General features: G+C 37.5%; 2 protein-coding genes across 2 annotated transcripts in view; both read left to right on the top strand.

Moving 5' to 3' along the window:
* LOC127452931 (SH3 domain-binding protein 5-like) overlaps window positions 1–22,265 on the top strand; it is a 46,476-nt gene extending 24,211 nt beyond the window's left edge. Inside the window, exons 4-9 of the mRNA XM_051718822.1 lie at window positions 8,133–8,297; window positions 9,498–9,628; window positions 11,107–11,149; window positions 15,081–15,294; window positions 19,389–19,694; window positions 20,643–22,265. Of these exons, the coding sequence (XP_051574782.1) occupies window positions 8,133–8,297; window positions 9,498–9,628; window positions 11,107–11,149; window positions 15,081–15,294; window positions 19,389–19,694; window positions 20,643–20,851 (1,068 nt within the window). The 3' untranslated portion in view covers window positions 20,852–22,265. The remainder of the gene's footprint in view (window positions 1–8,132; window positions 8,298–9,497; window positions 9,629–11,106; window positions 11,150–15,080; window positions 15,295–19,388; window positions 19,695–20,642) is intronic.
* LOC127452941 (piggyBac transposable element-derived protein 3-like) lies at window positions 11,679–15,089 on the top strand. The gene is made up of 2 exons (XM_051718850.1): window positions 11,679–12,091; window positions 12,266–15,089. The coding sequence occupies exons 1-2, from the start codon at window positions 12,080–12,082 to the stop codon at window positions 13,238–13,240; spliced, it is 987 nt and encodes a 328-aa protein (XP_051574810.1). The 5' UTR covers window positions 11,679–12,079; the 3' UTR covers window positions 13,241–15,089.
* Window positions 22,266–22,387: the final 122 nt, after the last annotated feature.

The following is a 22,387-nucleotide window of genomic DNA, read 5'->3' as shown; positions in this document are numbered from 1 at the left end:
TGTGAGGGCTTGGAAACCACTTAAGTGCCCTTGTTTTGCTCTGTTCAATGGTGACCGCATTGGACGCACACCAAAGCAGATTTAAGGCAAGCTGTTTATGAGTCATAACCCCTCCAGTGCACTTCCCTTTCCGTCAAGCTTTAAACATTGAGTTGGAGAATTTAATAATGGCTATATTTAGCACTATAACCTATTAAGCTAGATGTGATTTCTTAATGAGAATATGAAAACCCTAAACAACACAACTAGGGGTGGTTAAAAATATAGATTTTTTTGATGCATTGCAGTCTTCATTTGAACGATATCGATTCTTAAATCCCAAGATCAATCTTTTACACTATATGCAACCATCTACTACAATGAGAGGAAATCACTCGCATTTGCAACCAAATTTTGCACTATGCGACTAAAATGTATATATTTGGAAACTGACTGGTAAATGTTCATGTTTCAATCACCTGTGATTGTGTAGTATAGTGGTGGAGTATTCAGCAGCGAGATCCTTTTACTGTGTGTTGAGGGTTAAAGTTGTTCTGTGTCCAAAGACGAGATCCTGGTAACACATTTGTCATTGAATGTCTCTTTTAATATTCTTTCTGTTCTCAACAGTTTAAAACAAACAAACAAAAAAAAAAAACTGTTATACAGTTAACCATATAACTCTGTGCGTATCAAATATGATACACAACGTTTGACAGCTCCTGTTTCACTCTCTGTTCAAGCTGAAAAGCCAAAAAACATATGGTATGTAAGTTTCACATGTTTATGGCACCATCTAGTGGTTATTGTGAAAAAGTGGTTTCAATGTTTAAATCGATCTACTTAAAATGGCATTGGATGAAAAGTGACTTATGTTTGGATAAATGACAGCTTATTTTAATAAAGTAACAGCGATGATTATATTGTTAAAATTAGTATTTGCTGAATATTTGCACAATATACTTGTGCTTGGTTAAAATGTTGTATATTATTTTATTGAAAAAGCCAGTTGAAATTACATGTATCAAATATGATACAACAGGCTTTTGAGGTATCTCTCAATCACCATTACATTCCATTCATGCCTACCAAAAAAAAAAAAAAAAAATCGCAGAGCTTTGAAAATTCTGACATGTACTTTTTATAAGATATATTTAAAGTGTGAACTAATATTTCTGCTTTGTCATGATAAAGATTTCATTATTTTACATTACAAGATGATTGTCATCTTTCCATACGTTCCTGAGACCCAGCAAAAACAAAGTTTTACAATTTCGCTTTTTTAAATGTCAGTCTAGTGTTTGATGCATAAAATACATATGATAAAAATCGTTTATTGAATTTTTTTAATTCAGATTTTATTTGATGTGCTGAATTGAACAGCGATACACTTCAATCCGTATTTATAGACCAAAGAGAGGAAGATGTCATGGCCAAACTCTTAAACATTTGGTATCTCTGAAAAGCCCTGGGAGTCCTCTGATAATACCCCAAGATTTACCACTGTTGCATGTATGGGCTAAGAAAAACTTAAATAACAAATGTTCTACACAAAAATGAATTGCTGGTCCTCAGGAGGATAATGACTTTTAAAGCCTAATGTATTAAATATGATACATTAAAAAAAAAAAAAACGTGCAATTTTTTTTTATTTATTTATTTTTTTTTTACGATTTCTTTTTATAGTTTGTCTAGTGGTACTAAAAACAGTGTAATGTGAAAAAATATATATATTTTCTGACAATTCTTTCATATGTCAGGCTGTAAATATGTCTATTGTTAAACAATAAAAATGTAACAAATTATATATTAAATATAATATCTTATTGATTAAATACATGTTGTTAATTTTTAAAACACCAAAATGTGATCAAAATGATGAAAAACTAATAAAATATAATTAGTAAACTTAATATTTTCCTAATGTACCTAGTTAGAAGGTCCCCTGTATAATTAACAGCATTAGCTGGCAGAAAAGTTCTTTCATATGTAAACAAAAAGGACATCATAACTGAAATAAACCTATATGAATTGATATCAAATCAGAATTGAATCGAATTGAGAGCTTGTGAATCAGAATCAAATCGGGAAATGTGTATCAATACCCAGCCCTAAACAACCCTTTGTTAGTAGGAAAATATTTTCAAAAATAGTGGAGTTCAAAATTCTGAGTCTAAAAATATAGAATTCAAAATTTTATGTTTAATTTAATTTTATATTGATTGACTGCGAAGAAAATGTATGATGTAAACTGATTAAGAAATATCTAAAATTCTGCATTATTTCTAGGTCAGCAATCAAATTTGTGACATTGACCAAGTTAACTCCTTTGTTCGTCAATTCAGTTAAACTTCTCAATCAATTGCCATGCTGACAATTTAATTTGTAATGGAAAAAATAAAGAAATTTGACAAATGCTAAATAGATACATTTTCTCAAGTGGACTTTTGAACCCCACCAAACAGAAAGCAATTTTTTGGCCAATCATTATATCTGGACAAAAGCAGTGGATTTATTTTCTGCTACAGAAACATTTGATCAGTCATCATAGAAATCTCACGTTTAAGTCCCTGTGGTCAGGAATCAGGATGCGTTTGCTGAACCGATTAAAGCCTGTGTCTCTGAATGAGGCGTTCTCAAAAGCATCACAAATTACATTATTTCTATCTCAAGTCAAGACAGATGTACAAAAAGCATCATAAATGACATTTTTTTTCTATCCCAGAGCCGGGACAATGGACAAATAAGATCAAAACAGCATGTCAGCTAGGTCATTGACCCAGAACATCTCATTATAAGTTTACATAAAATGCCTATTCTGCAATATGTTTGTCAGAATATGCTTAAAGCTGTTGCCAATAAATATACTACACAAAGATTGGCAATTTGTCTGTTTTAATAAAGTTCATAATTAGTTGAGTTAAGCTGTGTAAAGGACTTATGAACTGAAGGCACATCAAAGCCTGACACAATAAAATCCTTGTTGTGCTGCTTGTTAAAGATTAGACATTATTTTATTTCAACATCTCACTTTGCAACGTCAAGGAAGTAACTGTTTTGAAGTAGTGTATATTATCATGTAACCCCTCAGGAAATGAGTTTCACCCTCAGAGTAAAATCGACACGGTTTTAAAAATGTAAAACCTTTTTAACTTGATGTGGTGTCAAAACGGGATGCCCCTGCGCGAGATGCTAAAATACGTGATATGTGGCATAATGGTCAAAGACATCCGTCTAGCACATGTTGGAAAAACAACTGAAAAGCAGTGCATACGGACACAAAAATGCATTTAGTGTGAACAGCCCCTTAGTACGCCAGCTCTTCCATCATCCCGTGTCCTTTCCTGGTTGGACTGGAGGTTTGTCCTGGCATCTCGCTGCAGTGATCCCCTGCTGTCAGCTCTCTGTGCCAATGCGGCAGCATCACATCAACTGTGCCTTAGCTAAAAATAGCCTGTGTGAGAGTGAGGATGGGATGTAGGAGGGAATGGAAGGAAATGGATTGCTCTGTCAGGAATGGTGGGGATGAAGACAGATTGGAGGAAAGGTGTTGGATTTTCTCTGGCATTATTAGATATCATGCAACTGTCATTTTGATACTGTAGATATTTAGTATTCAGGTTTTGTGACCTGTATGATGAGTGTGGATGAAGATACATTTACTGATAGACAGATCCAAAAAAAGAAAAGAAAGTTCTGTCATAATTTATTGACAGTCACATTTGCCTAAACCTTATTGACTTTCTTTCTTCTATGGAACTCAAAAGATGTCAGGCAGAATATTAGTTAAAGGTAACCTCAGTCCCCGTTCACTTTGACTATAAGGAAGAAAAAGATGCAATGAAAGAGAACGGTGACTAGGGCTTTTTTCTGTTTCACGGAAGAAAGAAATCAGGTTTGGAACAACATGACTAAATGAAGACAGAATTTAAATGTTTGCATAAGCTATCCATTTAAGACATTTGTGCTTTTGACTGGCTAACACCCCCTATTCTCCAGTAGTATATTGTGATAATGCATTCCAGGTGCCGGACTCTGTGCCAAACTTCGAAACTCTTCCAATCCTTGAAAGTAACTTAACTGATTCAGCTTGGCATAATAAAATCTATATGCACATTAAAGTGTCAGTTTATATTAGAGCTGTGTGGATGGTTTTAGATGCACTAAAAAGCTACTGCAGCTGCTATAAAATTTAGTGGATTTAAAAAATACAGTCGGGGAAATTGCCTGAGTTTTAATGTCTTAGATGGCAGATTAAGTAATGCTTTTGCAAATTGGAGAGATGAACAGTGATTTTTTTTTTTTAAATTGCTGTTCCAAAAGGCACCATTTGTTAATTTAGTGAAGCTGAATAGTGTAATATTCCCTGCCTGTTTGATGCAAAACATCTGCCTTGTATGAATTTCTTAAATAATACATTGTTTTGTAAGATATCTTTATAAAACAGCACTTTATATCACTTCAGAGAGTAACAACTTGCCTTTTTTTGGGGGGGGGGGGGGGAATAAGTAGGTTGAGTTGGTAATAGGTTTCTACAGGTTTTGTCTGTCAGTAGGAGTGACATGGAGATTAGAGTTAAAAATTTAAGGAATGGGAAAGGATTATGTTTGCATGGCTTTAGCAAATTTGGCTTAATATGTCACCACACAGGAAGTGCTCTGCAAGAGTAAAAATGTTCCATCTTTCTGGTTAATTTCTGGTTGCTTTACATTTACATTTACATTTATTCATTTGGCGGACGCTTTTATCCAAAGCGACTTACAAGAGAGGAAAACATAAGCGAATCATCTTAGGAGACAGTGGTATGAAAAGTGCTGTATTACAAAGTATCACTAGCATCATAATAGTATTCAAAATAGAATAAAGTGCAACAGAATTTTTATATTATTTTTTATTTATTTTTTTAATGACTGGTTAAGTGCTCATGGAAAAGATGTGTTTTTAGTCGTTTCTTGAAGACAGAGAGTGAGTCAGCTTCATGGATGTAGTTGGGAAGGTCGTTCCACCAACGTGTTATGATGAAGCTGAAAGTCTGGGAAAGTGTTTTGGTGCCTCTTTGTGTTGGTACAACAAGGCGACGTTCCTTAGCCGACCGCAGACTTCTAGTGGGCGCGTAGCTCTGCATAAGTGATTTTAGGTATGCTGGAACAGACCCAGTGACTGTTCTGTATGCCAGCATCAGAGCCTTGAATTTGATACGTGCATCAACCGGCAGCCAGTGGAGAGAGACAAGGAGTGGTGTAACATGTGCTCTCTTTGGTTCATTAAAGACCAGACGTGCTGCTGCATTCTGGATCATTTGGAGGGGTCTAGTTGCACATGCAGGGAGGCCTGCAATGAGAGCGTTACAGTAGTCCTGTCTAGTTATGACAAGTGACTGGACAAGCAGTTGTGTGGCATGTTCAGAGAGGAAGGGTCTTATCTTCCTGATATTGTAGAGTGTAAATCTACATGATCTTGCGGTCTTTGAGATGTGGTCTGTGAAATTTAGTCTGTTGTCGATGGTTACCCCTAGATTTCTGACCGATTTGGAAGGCGTTACTGTAGTTGCACCCAGCTGCATTGTGATGTTGTGTTTAACATCAGGGTTGGCTGGGTTGAGTTGCAGGTGGTGCTCCTTCATCCAGGCCGAGATGTCCGCCAGGCAGGCAGAAATTCGAGCAGTCACTGTGGTGTCGTTGGGCTGGAAAGACAAGTAGATTTGCGTGTCATCAGCGTAACAGTGGTAAGAGAAACCATGTGCCTGAATGATGGGTCCCAGTGATGTTGTGTATATAGAGAAGAGAAGTGGCCCAAGCACTGAGCCCTGAGGTACCCCAGTAAGTAGCTGATGTGGCTTGGATACCTCACATCTCCAGGCTACCTTGAAGGACCTACCTGAGAGATAGGAATTAAACCAGTCAAGCACAGTTCCTGTGATTCCCAGCGAGGAGAGGGTAGAGAGTTGCTTCAGATAGACTATCCACTAAGTGGTTTACCTTTGCATGTACAAATGGGAATTGTTTACATATTATATTGATCAAATTGGTAGCCTATTATTATTACATTAAGTATGCCCTGGGTGGGCGACATGAAATCGTATGAGTAATTTCATATCATGTTAATGGTACAGTATGTATAGTATATCACTATATAATAATTTTTGCTGGAAATTCAACACCAAATTGTTTTAAATGTTACTCAACCATATAGTAATGTATATTTTTTGATGCTCTTAGTGACTTAAATACTTGAAAAGTAGGGGTGGGTAAAAATATAGATTTCTCGATGCATCACAATCTTCATTTACATGATCTCGATATTGAATCTTAAATCCCAAGATCAATGTTTTACACAATGCTCAACCCTGTACTAAAATGAGAGAAAATCACTCATATTTGCAACCAAATATTGAGCTATGTGACTAAAATGTATATATTTGGGAACTGGATGGTAAGTGTTCATATTTCACTCATATGTATTTGTGTAGTATAGTGGTGGAGTATTCAGCTGCAAAGTCTTTTCACTGCGTGTTGAGAGTAAAAGTTGTTCCTTGTAGTGCATGTCCAAAGACAAGATCCAAGCGACCCATTTGTCAGTGAATAATGCCCCTTTTAAATACCCGTTCTGTTCTCTACTGTCAGTTGTTGACAAAAAACAGCAAAAAATAAACTTTTAATTCTAATCACGCTTGGCAGAAATGAGATAAAGCCGCTTGAGTCTCACTCGTTAACATGCGCTCATTTGCAGACGCTCTTTACAGAAATGCCGGTTTTGTTAAAGAGACAGTACTGGTTTAAGCTTGTCTTTAACAAATCAATGTAAATAGTACAAATTATGCAATTAAATAGTAAAAATGTAACAAAAAATGTATTGATTGAATACATGTATTTGTCTATTTTTAAAAAGCCAAAAAGTGATCAAAATTAATAAAATATAATTAGTAAAATGTATATTTTCCTAATGTACCTAGTTAGAAGGTCCCCTGTATTATTAACAGCATTAGCTAGGAGAAACAAGAGAAATCATAACTGAAATATACCCATATGAATCAATAGCGAATTGAAATCGGTATCGTTTTGAGAGCATGTGAATTGGAATCGAATCGGGAAATCTGCGTCAATACCCAGCCCTATTGAAAAGACTTTATCTTATTTGACTATTTGTTGTGGAACTTGATAGACTTGAAGCAAAAGATAAGATTTTTCATAACAAATAAATGATAAGTCTGGTGGCAGTTAAAAAACAGCTTTATATTATGCAACATTTACAGTTAAAAACAACAGACTCAAAACAGTAATACATTATAGGAATGGATGAGCCACATTCGAAGCCGTTGTGAAATTGCTTGTGTTATGCATAGTTTTTTTTATTACATTTAAATATCATAACATAAAAGCAGTGTTGCAAATGTTTTATCTTTTAACTACACATTGTCATATAATGTGAACAACCAGTGAGTACTATAATGATTCAAGTTTCACAAAACATCTCTAGCTTCGTTTAGAACCAGGCGTGACTAAAAGACTTTCAGTAAGTGAATCGGTTAATTCAGTTACCGCTCTGACTGATTCAGTGAGTTCATTCAGCTAAAGTATTTTTCAAACTGATTCAAAACTAACCGATAACTTGTGAGTCTTTTTAAAGAGCGATTTATTTAAAGAACTGGCTCATAAGTCATTGGAGAAATTTCAATGTAAAGACATGTTGTCATTATTTCACGCTACATCATCACATGACACACAGTGTTTGTTTGTTACTCTAGAATGTTTACTGTTTCTTTAATATCATTGGCTGTGTAACTTATCTGAGATAGGCTACAGTTAAGTGCTTGGTGTTTGATTTTTTTTTTATCTAACCGTGGATATGCTGCGAAATAAACTTTACTGGTTGACACATTTCTACCATTGCACAATACCGCCCATCCCTACCTTTAACAATGATTTACTACAAAGGTTTTCTTATTATACACCTCCGTGATGACATTGTGTTTGATGGAAGGGGTCAGGCAGTGAGCTGAGATTCATTGTCTCCAGCCAGCTGGACCTCTGAGCAGGGGGTTTAGAATCTGCCAGAATTGTTGTGCTGAATGTTTAATCGTGACTGTGTGCTGGCTGACAGCCCTGGCATCAGGAATGCATGGCTGACACTCCTGCCCTCTACTTGCTCCTCAGGCTCAGCTGGAAGCACAGAGATCCACGCAGGACTTCCAGAGGGCCACAGAGGTTCTGCAGGCGGCCAAAGAGACCATCGCCTTGGCTGAAGAGAGGCTGCTGGAAGACGACAAACGGCAGTTTGACTCAGCCTGGCAGGAGATGCTTAACCATGCTACACAGCGAGTGAGTGAAGCAGAGGACTGCTCTGATTGAATTTTAAGGCAATAATTCACCCAAAAATGAAAATTCTGTCATTTACTCACTCTCACAGTATGTAGTTCCAAACCACTTTTGTTCTCCCGTAGAACACAAAATGTGAATTTGGCCAAGCTCCACAATGACAAAAAGCACCATAAAAGTATAATTAAAGTGATACATATGACTTGTGTGCTATTTTCTAACACTTTAGAAGCCAAAAGATAGCTTTGTCGCAGCTTGATAGCTCTTAAGCAACTGAAGAACATGGAGGACCTTCAGACCAAGCTTAAACAGGCTAATGGGGAATATAAATCAGTGCTGAGGAACCTGGAGATGATCTCCGATGAGATCCATGAGTGCAGTCTGGATCATTTAGTCAGAGAATTGAACTCGAGGACCAAATCAGTCTGATTTATGAATCATTCAGGCCAGTTTTGGGAACTGGATTATCCAATTAATTGAAAAGATTGGATTCAAAATAACTATTTGTTCATGAATCGGACATCTCTACTTCTCTAATAAATGTGCCAAGGAGTTACTATTAATTTAAATTTGGTTTGTTCCTCACAAAAAGCTACACAATTTTTTTTTTTTTTTAAATAATGTGGCCTCAAAAGGAATATAGCACATATAATAAGTCAGATGGACCACTTATATGAATCCTTTATGGTGTTTTCTTTTTTTTTTTTTTGTGGTCATTTTGGAGCTTGACAGCTTTACACCATGTTTACACCAGATGCGAGCGGCGCGTCGCGTTAAAAGTAATAGAACCCCATTATAATCAATGATGCTGTCTACACTGGAAGTGTCCGTTGTGGTGCATCCGTCATGCCAACAATAAACAGGTGTCCCATTCTATTTTGCGCTGCACATGCTGGTGCTGCTACACAAATTATATGGTTTAGAACATTCGTGTCGACGCATCCCGTATAGACAACCTCAAGCCATTGCGGAGCGTCGCGGCGTGTCAACGGACGCGTCCAGTGTATACAGGATATTAGTCCTTATCCATTGGGCCAAGATTTTTTTTTTTAAATTCACCTTTTGTTTCAAAATCATACAGATTTGGTACGACATGAGGGTAAATAAAGAAATAGTGACAGAATTTACATTTTTGGTTGAACTATCTGGTTGAACTAATGACATGGCTTTGGAAATACTCAGAAAAGTTGTTTTGGTTTGTAGGTGATGGAGGCTGAGCAGATGAAAACACGCAGTGAGCTACTGCATAAGGACACAGCAGCCAAGTACAATGCAGCCATGGGCCATATGAAACAGCTAGAGAAAAAGCTCAAACGCACCATCAACAAGTCTAAGTATGCACTGAATAATCCATTAGAAACACATCAAGCATTCCAGTGACCTTATTTCTTAGTGCATAGCTTTGATTTTTGCATATGGACAGTAGTATGCCTTTGCTGGTAAGAAATTAACATGTAATAATAATAATAAGTTTAATTTATATAGCGCCTTTCCAGAGCTCAAGGACACTTTACAATAGTAACACAATAATACAAAAACAAAGAACAGTCAAAAAACACAGTTCAGATAGCACAGTCATTGAGAGTGAATGCATAACACATTAAGATAAATAACACTTGAGAAAACAAAAAAGTTTTAAGTTGAGATTTAAACTCAGAGATAGAAGAGATGCTGCAAAGAGTCAAGACATGAGGATATAAATGCATGAACCAGTGTTTCGGCATCTTTGAGACTGATAAAGGGACGAAGGTGAGCAATGCAGCAAAGGTGAAAGAAGGCAATTTTAGATACAGATTTAATATGAGCTTCAAAAGTGAGGGAGGGATCAAAGATGATACCAAATTTTTTACAGTATTGGACGGTTTGATGAAAGTGCCTACAATATCACAACCAAAGTCATAAGGAATTTTTTTGTAAGTGTTGGTGTTCCAATAATAATGATCTCAGTTTTATCCATGTTCAATTTTAGGAAGTTGGAGTTAAGCCATTTTTTTATTTCATTTACACATGTTGATTATGGACCGGTCTGGAGAGTGGGAGCAGATCTACAAGCTGTACATATTTGAATGTCGTCAGCATAACAGTGGCAACTGAAACCGTGGTGGCGAATGAGTTGACCCAAAGGCAGTATATATATATTGAATAGTAGAGGTCCAAGAACTGATCCCGTTGTGACCCGACATTGATATAATGCCAATGTTTATACAGTATATACTGATATGGAATATATAAGTGTCATGTTTCTAAGACCAGCAGTAGTCTGTGGCCACATTCACACCAAAATGCATTGATTTTGCTATGTTTACGCCGCCTTATTCACATTGGAACACGTTTTCCTCTACCAAAAATGGAGACTCTCTATTCGAAAACACTCTCCAGGACCACATACTGAAATAAAATGACAATGATTTTTCAACCAAAAATGTGTGGACGTGGCCTGTGATTTTTGTACATGTGGTAGGAGTTGGTTGTAAATTTTATTCTAAATTTAGAAAAAATGTGAAGCATAATTTCTGTCACAGAGTTCGCACAGGTTCTTCTTTACATCTTTCCCATTTGAGGGATGCTGCTTTAACATCTGAGGGGAGCTTTAGTTGAGGATGGATTTCTCACACTGGGGCTCTGAATGATTGTGACTCAACACGCTCATTGGGGAGCTCAGCTCTCTGTCATTGAACCCCTCTAATCCTCTCACTCAGCATTTGCCTAGTGTGTCAGCATTTGGAGAACGGTTGCCATAGCAATATGTACAATGCTATTTATAGGCTTTAACAGTGGATTTAATCAGTTTTTCTCACTCTCTATTTTCCAGGCCCTACTTTGAAATGAAGGCAAAGTATTACTTCCAGCTTGAGGTACTTTTGTAAATAGATTATGTAAACATATGTAGTGCTGCTGTATTTTTAAAATGTCTTACAAGTTTGTACTGGATGTTAATGGAACCTAATCATTATTTTATATTTTCCAGTAAAAAAAAAAAAAAAAATCTAAACATCCTTAAAACAAGACATAATCATTTGTAGTAAAATTGTGAAAGATATTGAGACTTTTCTGAGAAAAAAATGAATGTAGTTCATTTTTATTAACCTACTGGTATTTGTAATTTTTTTATGCATAAATTCAGCTAAATAGTGAGGTCTATGCTTAACCCTCTACAGCACAGCGCTGCCCTCAGGCAACAGAAAGTTTTCTTAAGCCCCATGTTCAGTACCTGTTTCTTTAAATGATTGCAACCAATTAAAATGGTCAAAAAAGTGTCAAAGAACAGTCCAGTAAGGTGTGGGAGTCACTATCAAGCACCATTTGAAGGCGGGACTTCCTTTTCTGACCCATGGTCACAGGAGCACATGGTGTGGGAAGGTAAGTTTATTTGCTTTAGTAATCTTATTTAAAATGACATGAACTGTACATACGAAATATATGTGTGTGTGTGTGTGTGTGTGTATGAAGGTGTAGAGAAGCCTTTTGTCAGGTTTTATGAAGTTTTTTATTTTATTTTGCATGTTCAGAAATTCAGTTTTTCTTTTCGTTGCCTCAGGGCAACGTTGTGCGATAAGGGGTACTTTTCAAGGATGTCTTTGCTGACAATGTGTTTGGACATTATCACATATTATCACATGTATTAGTGCACAATATAAGCTCTAAATATAGTTGTATTTTTTATTTAATTTGACTTCTTTTAACACATTTTGACAGAAAAATGGACAAGATTGTCCTATGGAAGAAAAGAGCAGGATCCGCATCTGACAGTGAGATAGACAGCAGTGACAGTGAGGTGGAGTGGAATGGAGAAAAAGGTTTGAGCAGAAGTGAAAAAATAACTTCAGAAGTTCTGACAGTAGCTCTGGTTATCATTCAAATGATAGGTTTATACAGCAGACAGCATACAAAATAGGGGTCAAATATCAAGCTGTAGTTATTCTTGTTGTATTTTCGTTGGCACTGGAAACTTACTTTTCAAATATTTTTAGATACCATATGCCAAGATGAAGACACAGATGAAGATGACAGTCTGTCTGAAGATAACAGTAGTTTTTCCAAGACCCCTCGATGGAAAACATGTCACACCACTGCCTCTCCAGTACTCCCTGAATGGTTACTCATCCCTCCATCAGCCGATTAATTTTTGTCTCCATACCAATATTTCAAAAGTCTTCTCTCCGACGACCTCTTTGAGCTTATTGTTAATGAGTCAAACCTGTACAATCCTGTACATCCAGTGCAATCCTGCCAAGCTGCTTAACCTTACTGTTCAAGAACTTGAACAGTTCTTTGGCACTGTGCTCCACATGTCGTTATTTGGTCTTCCAGCCACCTGCATGTTTTGGAGCCAAAGTAGCCGTATTGCACATGTTGCTGATGTGATGCCTCTTGCACGATGGGAGGCTATCCATAGATTTCTCCATTTCAGTGACAACAGTTGTCAGCCCACGAGAGATATGGCTGACTATGATGAGCTATTCAAGATTCGGCCTCTCCTAAATCACATCTTTACCAAGCTGAAACAACTTCCTATGCGTGAGACATTGAGTGTGGATGAACAAATGGTGCCATTTAAAGGCAAGAGCAGAATCAAGCTGTACCTACCCAGTAAACCAAGAAAATGGGGTTACAAAATACTGGTCCTTGCTGGATCAGATGGTGTTCCACACAATTTTGAAGTTTATACTGGGAAAGCTGTCCATCTACCTGAGCTTCCAGATATAGGGGCAAGTGGGAATGTAGTACTGCACCTGGCAGAACCAGTACTGAAGAATAGGAATTTCAAGTTGTTCTTTGACAACTGGTTTAGCTCAGTCCCACTGATGCTCGTGATGTCCCAGCAAGGCATCCACTGTCTAGGTACGATGCGCTCTAATCGCTTGCCAGGAAGTTCCATGATGCTAGACACTGATCTGAAAAGATCTGTCCGTGGGTCCTTCCAGGAAAAAATGGCCTATGTTTGAGATACCAAGCTGCATGCAGTCAAATGGTATAACAACAGGCCAGTCACCCTCCTCAGTAGCTACGTAGGTTCTCACCCTGTATACCATGTCGACAGATGGGACAAAGACCAAAAGAAAACCATCAAGGTCCCATGCCCTGCAGCAATATCCACATGTTGGATTCACTGATTGCTTTATATCACACCAACATCAGGTCAAAGAAATGGTACCACCGCCTTGTCTTTTATTTCATAGATATGGCAGTGGTAACATGTTGGCTCATCTACAGATGGGATTGTGCTGACAATGGAATGGCAAGAAGTGACCACATGCGCCTTTATGCCTTCAAGTCCCTAATTGCACACAGTCTGTGCAAATCCAAAAAAGATGCCAGGAAGGGAGGGCGAACCAGTGGTGGGATTTCCCAACAGTATGAAGAGAAGAGGAGGAAGCAAGGGTCCACGGCTCCCATCCCTAACCAGGATGTCCGCTTGGACAATACCTCACACTGGCAAATAATGTGTGACAAGAAGGGAAGATGCAGGGTTCCTGGGTGCACAGAAACACCCAAAGTGATGTGCAAAAAGTGTAGCATACACCTATTTCACAGCAGAGAAAACTGCTTCTGAAGTTTCAAACGGAGTGAAATCTCATTACATGAAGTACATGATATGACACAACACACTACATGATACAAACCTATGCCTGTATCAAATCCAATATATCAATGTGTTTCAAGTGTTTTTCCATTTTTACTTAATGATTTCTAGACATTTTTGAAAAAGATTTGTGATTTTGTATTGCTCTCTGAGCATTGTCTTGTGATATGTGAATTAATAATTTTCTCTATGGTTCTATACCATTGTTGCACAACGTTGCCCTAAGGCAATGAAAAAATTAATTAATCAAATTGTTTTTTTGTTTTTTTTTTATCAATAAAATGTTCCCAAATGAACCAAGAAATGATGTGGAATCATTTTTATCATGTACCATCAAAATGTTTGCAGTAGAGGGTTAAATCAAGAAAATAATTTACAAATAGGGTAAGAAAAATAACTTAATTCAAGATCAATTCTCTGAAAACCAGTCTTTATATCTTATGCAATTTTGTTTCTCAAGCAAATTTATCTTGTTTTAAGGATGTTTAAATATTTTACTTTAAAAAATAAAATAAAAAAATAAAAAAAAAAGATAAAAATACTGATTTAGGAAATATTTTTTGCAGTGCAACACTTTGGCTTTATTTGGACCTTAAACTAATATTCCGGGTTTAACACAAGTTAAGCTTAATTGACAGCATTTGTGGCATAATATTGATTACCACAAAAAATTAGTTTGACTCCTCCCCTCTTTTCATTAAAAAAAGCAAAAATCTGGGTTACAGTGAGGCACTTACAATGGAAGTGAATGGGGCCAATGTTTTGAGGGTTTAAAAGCAGAAATGTGAAGCTTATATATATATATATATAAGCACTTACATAAATTCTTCTGTTAAAACTTGTGTATTATTTGAACTGTAAAATCATTGTTTTACCGTCATTTTAGGGTTTACAGAATAACATCTTTATGGTAACGAAGTTGTAAAATTGGATAACTTTACACAGAAAAGGTTAGTAAGCGATTTTATCACCCTAAAATCATTTTAACATGCATATTTCATACGTCTTGTGGTTATACATTTGAAACGGTGAGTATTTTAATTCTTACAGATTGGCCCATTCACTTCTATTGTGTGCCTTGAATTAATTAATGACCATTTTCTATGCTTGTTTGTCCTTTTCTTGCTGTCTATTTTTAGACATGTCTGTGTTTTCCTTTTTGTTTCGTGTCAGCTTAAGGTTCTCTGTCTGTTTCTCTTAAGCAACTGAAGAAGAACGTGGATGACCTTCAGACCAAGCTTACACAGGCTAAAGGGGAATACAAATCAGCGCTGAGGAACCTGGAGATGATCTCCGATGAGATCCACGAGCGCAGACGTTCCTTAGGCATAGGCCAGCGGGAGAGAGGCGTGGGTTCAGAGGGTGATAGCATCGTTGGTGAAGACCTCACTGGATTCAAGATGGATTGTGATGAGAGTGAGTTCAGGTTATCAGTGTCAGCCTCATGCATCCATCCAAAGTTTGTTCTGAAAAGTACTGAACAGCATTGATAAAACTAGTTCCATTTAATTAAATGGACTGGTTCACTCAATGTATGGGTGTGCTAAGTATTTTATCATAATATTGAGTTGTTAGCTTAGCAACAAACTGTCAGACTCGATTAGAATCAACTGATAGTTGAGTCTGTTGTGTGCTTCATGTTAGGAGCGCTGTTGTGGAGTCCCACTCTGTTAATCGAGTTCTTGCTTATGTAGATTGAAATCTGTCACTTATGAGGTTCCAAGTTAAGATGCTATGATACTATCAATATGTTTGTTCTTGTTTTGCTGAGTCAGAGTTCTCTTAACCAAGCGGTAATCTGTAGCATGTCTTTGTGAATGAAAAACATTGAATTAATTTATTGCGATTAAGAAAGTGTTCAAAATTTTCCAGTGTGCAGTAATCATTGTTAGTGTGCGGTCCATGTTGCTGTTGTTCATTCAAGTAAAAACAAGTGTTCTAGGCCCCCTTTTTAATGAATTGCATGTAGTCGTCACTTGAACAGCTTTTCAGCTGTATTAGCTATATTATGAATCTGCCTTTGGTGACTCTAAATAAGATTCAACACAAAGAGGCAATTCGATGAGCATCAAACTGGTGTTTCAGTAGAGATAAAAGGGTGTCATTAAATTAGCCTTAAGACTCTTGACCTCGCTAGAATTGGATTTAATAGTGGAACAGAATAGATCCATTAAATGGAACAATCAAGTTTGGGTGCTATCATAGGGCATTCTTGTTTGCGACCATTTTGCCTGGTTGTTTTCCAGTTCAATTGAATTGAATTGTTTGTTAAATTGCTATATCTTTGTTTGACTACAAAGCCACTTCTAGTACCGCAGATGCATGGCAATGTTGTACTGAAGAGAGAACCGCTTTATCTTTTCTCTCTCAGCGTACTGCAGAGACACTGCATGTGAAAGTCTGACTGATGGTTTTCATAGATCTCTTAAGCAGAGTGAAGGGGAGGATTCTGCACAGCAGTTAATACTGTCTGTCACTCCTTTGGCTCATCTTAAAACGGCACCCTAGTTAGCTGTAAGCTGTTCTACCATAGTTTATTTTTTTTCTTTTTGAAGTGATTTTTGATCAAAACACACTGTAAAAAAAACAATTTGTTGAGTCAACTTAAAAAATGGTTACACCGCTGGCTTAACATTTTGAGTTAACTTAATAGTAAGATTCATGTTGAACCTACATACCATTAGAGTGGACTCAAAAAACAATATTCTGTTGAGACAACTAAATAATCCATTGACATTGACATTTATTTTAAGTTGTGTGGACTTAACATTATTTGTTCAAATAACTTGACTATTCTGGGAGCTGGGGTTACTGGCAGGATGCATTGCGGAACACACGGTTTTGATGTTTTATGTTCTGATTAATTAATTCTAAATGCTAAATTTAAATGAGTTCACTTTGCCAGTGGTTTCTATGAATAGTTAGGCATCTATTATGGCATGTGTTTACATTTTTTGTTTTATGTGCTCACCATTTAGGAGTAAAGTAGCACCAGGAGTAAGATAGCTGCATTCTGGTTTTCAAAACCTTTTCTGACTTAAAGGTGCTGTAAGCAATTTTAGCATTCTAAAGCTTTCACGTGATCGAGCTGTTGAATTAGCCACGACCCCTCATTCAAAAACCCCACCTTCCATAGATAATTTTGAGACCAAAACCGAGCAAAAGAGCAGCTCCTGTGGCTGTCAAATTCAGCAGTGGCACAATAGCGCCCTCAACTGACAAACATTATGAATCATAGCTTCAATGATCCACTTCAAATGCAACACTATGAGAACAAGCAAAATGATTGACAGGTGAAGAGCGTCAATGTCCGCGGTCCGCGAACACATTTTTGTTTGCTGTTTACAAAGTCTTCAGCTGTCACAGACACCGATGAGATATCTCAGGACACTTATTTTATTAATATCTTTAAGGGTGTAGGAACATTGTTTGCATACTTTTCCATGAAAAAATCACTTACAGCACCTGTAAAGTAAAAGAAGTTATAAAGAGATCACTTCTGTTTGATTTCTTCAAGCATTATAAACTTTGATCTTTTTACACTATCACTATTAATGTTTCGTGAACTTGACTTATATGTCTAGAAATCCCAGCAAGTTTTACTATTGTAATTAATAATAATAATAATAATTCCTTACATTTATATAGTGCTTTTCTAAGCACTCAAAGCACTTTACATAGTATAGGGGGACTCTCCTCAACTACCACCAGTGTGCAGCATCCACCTGGATGATGCGTCGGCAGCCATAGTGCGCCAGTACGCTCACCACACACCAGCTATTGGTGGAGAGGAGAGAATAGAGTGATACAGCCAATTAATGGATGGGGATTATTAGGAGGCCATGATTGAGAAGGGCCTATGGGGGAAATTTGGCCAGGACACCGGGGATTTTTAATGACCACAGACAGTCAGGACCTCGGTTTAACGTCTCATCCGAAAGACGGTGCCTTTTTACAGTATAGTGTCCCTATCACTATACTGGGGCATTAGGACCCACACAGACCACAGGGTGAGCACCCCCTGCTGGCCTCCCTAATACCTCTTCCATTGTAGAGGAGACTGTCTTGATATGCAAAGCCAGAATGTGCAATAGTTTTGTTTTGGAGGCTCATAGATCTCAACATTTGACACACGAACCTCAATAATTGTGACCATTAACAAACATCAAGTAAAAAGATTACATCATCATCAACATCACCACACAAAACAAGAACTAACAATGATGACAAAAACAGCAACATACCGAAAATAACGTCAGCAAACAGCAAAATAATAACCTGTTTGTTTAGACAACTTTGTTAAGCTTGTTGGGAGAGCATTTGTGAAAGATCTCACGATAAATGAGGCGTAGTTACTTGACACTGAATGTAGTTGATTCAACTAATGTTTTTAAGTTAACTCAACTGAAAAACAAGTTGAAACAATGACAACTTAACATTTTATGTTTTTGAAGGCGGTTGGTTGTTGAAAGCAGGTTGATACAACTGAACACCAACATTCTTTTTTATTAGGAAAAAACAATCACACTTAAAAAACACTGAGAGCACGGAGAATTTGAAATGAATTTCTTTCTTGGAATAAGTTGAATTTGAAATGAAAATACTGGTGCAACTTTTCAATACAGCTGTGGCAAGAACCCAACAGTAATGAAAATGAAGTAGGAGAACTTTTGTGATACTTTTGGGTCCTATTTTAAGCTTTAAAGTGAGGCACTGTCCACTGCTTTTGCACTGGAAAGACGTAGGGCTATTTTCATTAAAACATTTACTCCGTTAGTGTTCTGCATAAGACAGTAATACGAGTTTGGAACGGCATGAGGGTGAGTAAATGATGACAAATTTTTATTTTTTGTTGGATACACTGGATGTTTTGATGTTTTTCGCTGCAATGCTAATTGCCCCTGCAGATGGGTGGGCAGATGCGTGTGATTTGTAAAGGGTGGATTGAGCAGTAAAGAGCAGAAACTGATAAGAGCCTGTTCTGTATCTGATCAGCATTTATGAGCCCAGCGTCAATTAAAGGGTAGCCAAAGGAATGCTTTTAAATGTCTTGTTAGTGCTGAACATTAACTTTAAAATGTCACAAAAGCTCACTCCTCATATAAAATAGGTCAGATATACTGTATATGTGTTCTAAATGGCATTGTTTTAATGGCCAACCTGAATTTGTCAAAATCATTATGGCATAAACAAGCTTGCTGTTCTGGCCATTGTGATGGTAGCATGGCAGTTGACCAGAGTCATGCGAACTTTGTAAACTGTATGTTTCATAGTTCATGAAATATGTTTGGATTGGAATACTAGCAAACTGCTTACACATGACTAAGTTTGTCACGTGATGTGGCTTAATATGCATGTTTAATTCAGTAAGAGTGGCATCGCAAATTAAAAAACGTAATATACTGTTTGAATACATAAAAAACATTATTTTTGCAATTTCGTGTGGTGACATTAGCGGTGGCACAGAACTTTGTCTAAGCTGATTTTTTTTTCTCTTTGTCTTCCTGTAGTGGCGTCAGGCTCATATGAGGATGAAAACTGCAGCACCAGTGCCATGTCTGAGGAAGACTCTGAGACTCAGTCTACCAGTAGCTTCAGTTCTGGGAAAAACAGTCCTCTGGACTTTGCCTGCCCCTTCTCCTCCTCATCTTCCTCTTCCTCTCCATCCTCCTGTTCCCCCACCCCCTCCTCTCGTCCCTGCAGTCTGGATCTGCCCAGCACCGTCTCATTGTCTGACTTCAGCCTGATGTCTCCCATCCTGGGCCCGCGTAGTGAATGCAGCGGGGCCTCCTCCCCAGAGTGCGATCTGGAGAGAGGTGAGATATTCTTGGATGCATTTGTGTTGATGGATGGAACCCAAATAAGGCTGCATGTGCACGTGAGAGATTGCATTCATGCTCTTGCTCTCGTTTCTGCTGTGAGACAATGTAATTTTTCTTAGTTTCCTGCCTGCTTGCACTTGTGCCCTCTGGGTGGGTGCATTAATCTCATTGATGGATAGCTGGGTGGCTCTGCCAGGACAAAAATAAAAACAAGACAAATGATTCTTTGGTGGAATTCATTGTATTTAAGACTTCTCACAGTGTACATTTGATTACCAAAATTAAGACGTACTGTATATTTGTTATTTGTTTTGTTCTGATTTGTTTTTGGTTTGGTTTAAAAGTTAAGTTTGGTTTTTGGTTCTATGATTTGTTTTGTACTGAAGTATGCCTAATTCCTTCCATCTTAAAGAAATAGTTCACCCATAAATGAAAATTCCAATTTTGATCCAAACTTTATGCTGTCATTATTGTATTGTATTGGTTTTTAAACTATTACTGTTGATTCCACAATATCGATGATCAAGTGTCATGTCAAACCTGACACAACAGAGAATAACAACTTACATTTTGGTCTGTTTCTCACACCAAACTATCATATAGATTCAGAAGACTTGGAATATAGCACATTAGTCGTACAAGATACTATTTTATGGTATTTTTGATATGTTTTTTGTCCTTTCTGGAGCTTGACAGACATGGTCACAATGGACTGTTGTTGAATACAAAAGAGTTGTGTAAAGATTCTTCAAAAGTTCTCCTTTTGTATTTAATTGAAAAATAGCAGCATACAGGTTTGGAACAACATGAGGTGTAAATAATGACAGAATTTCTATTTTTGAGTGAACTATTCCTTAAAAGCTTCTATCACAGTCCATCTAAAATAAAAATAAAAACATTTGTTTTTCTACTTAGCTGTTTTATACTTTGTTTCTCGCACAGGTGACCGAGCCGAAGGAGCAGAGTCTGAACTAGACGTTTTCAAAAACAACAGCATCAGCAGCACCAAAACAACCTTTAGCCTGGATGGGCGTTTCCGTCTGCTATCTCTAAAACTCAGCCGGACGGAAAGCAGAAAAAACGCTGACCGAGACCCTCTCAGTCTGGCTCAGCACCCCTCCCCAAGCACACTGGTGCTCGACAGGGTGTGACAGAAGTAGCTGCTACATGACATTGATGCATTCATCCACATGCCATGTGCGTTAGCGACAGGCCTTGGCAACCACCCATACTCTCCTTCACCAGCGTCATCTCAGTCCATTCTTCTCACTGTCTAGAATGTTCTGCCAACTTTTGGATTGATCTGTCACCTGATCTGATGGGTGTTTGAAAAGCACGATGTGCTGCAGAGACATAAATCACAACGTATCGTGAGTTTCAAGACCATCATAACATCCCCACACATTCCCGATGTGATATAGAGTGTGAAGAGACAATATGTTGGAGGTGTGAAAGGAGTTTGGGGGTCACAAAAGTTTTAAGCACTTGTCGAGCAAGAGGCACTTGACTTTTTTTGTGAGAGCTTTACGAAACGCATAAAAACAACAGATCAGATATACTATAGATTTATGCCACTCGTTGTCTTCAGTGTCTGTTGTAACAGTGTCATAGACCAGTAAATATACTGTACGGAGACATTTGTGTGGTGGTATAATGTTACAACCGTTTGAGTTACTGTATAGCTAGGACACCTGTGCATGCTCTCGCTTTAGCTTGGAGCTCAACAGACTCGCCGGCATGCCCATTACAGACAAAAAGAAGTATCCACCTTCAAAAAGGATTCAAAATCTTTTAAGGCACTTTAAACTTCAGCCTTTTTTGCTGCAACAGTGAGTTATGGGGAAGTGAAGCCAACCACATGCATTATATGTTACATCCTCAACTGTGACAGCTGCAGATTTAGCGAGGGGCTGCCCCATTCATACCTGCTGTTTTCAGCTTTTTCTTTTTTTGTCCCTCTGCAAGCCAAATGCGTGAGCTTTCCTACACGGCTGGACAGTGTGCATGCCGCCCCATTTTTATCTCTATGTAAAGACCATCTTCAATTGTTTTTAACATATGCATTGAGAAAGAGCAATAGATGCAGATTCACACCGTCTGTGCACTTTAAATCAAATGAAACATGGAGAATGGTTCGGAAAGGAGCATAATAAGCTCCTTGGATTCAGTTTTATGGGGAACCACAGATTTGGCTGGTCTAAGTGGTGGACTGGTGCACTGATGAGAAGGACACTTATTGAAAGTTCCATCAAGCTTCTATGTACAGTAGTTGCTGCTGGATTTAGAGATGAACGGCACAGCCTTAGGTCTAGTCAGTAGATAGACTGTATGGTGTTTGTGTATGACCTTGTGTCTTATCTTTTTTTTCTTGCCTTCTCAAATGTTCTTCGCCTCCTTTTTCTGATTGTTCTGTCTTTGGTCTGTTGCTATTTTGAGAGTCGAGGATAAGAAAAGAAACAATATACCAGTATTTTAAGTGATTTATGGCATGTAGTCTTTTGTTGTTTACAGAGCTTGTGTAATTGTTTTCAGACTTAAATAAAATGATATCTACTGCATTATTAATCGTCAAGTGTAATGATCACTGTTAGCAGTGACTGTCTTACATTTACATTTAGCAGACACTTTTATTAAAATAGGACTCACAAATTAAAATGTATATTTCTGGTTAAAGGAATATTCCGGGT

This window comes from Myxocyprinus asiaticus, chromosome 15 (assembly GCF_019703515.2).
Source record: "Myxocyprinus asiaticus isolate MX2 ecotype Aquarium Trade chromosome 15, UBuf_Myxa_2, whole genome shotgun sequence".
Lineage (NCBI taxonomy): Eukaryota > Metazoa > Chordata > Actinopteri > Cypriniformes > Catostomidae > Myxocyprinus > Myxocyprinus asiaticus.
Note: the sequence above shows the minus strand (reverse complement) of the source record. Positions and strands in the feature narration are given on the sequence as shown.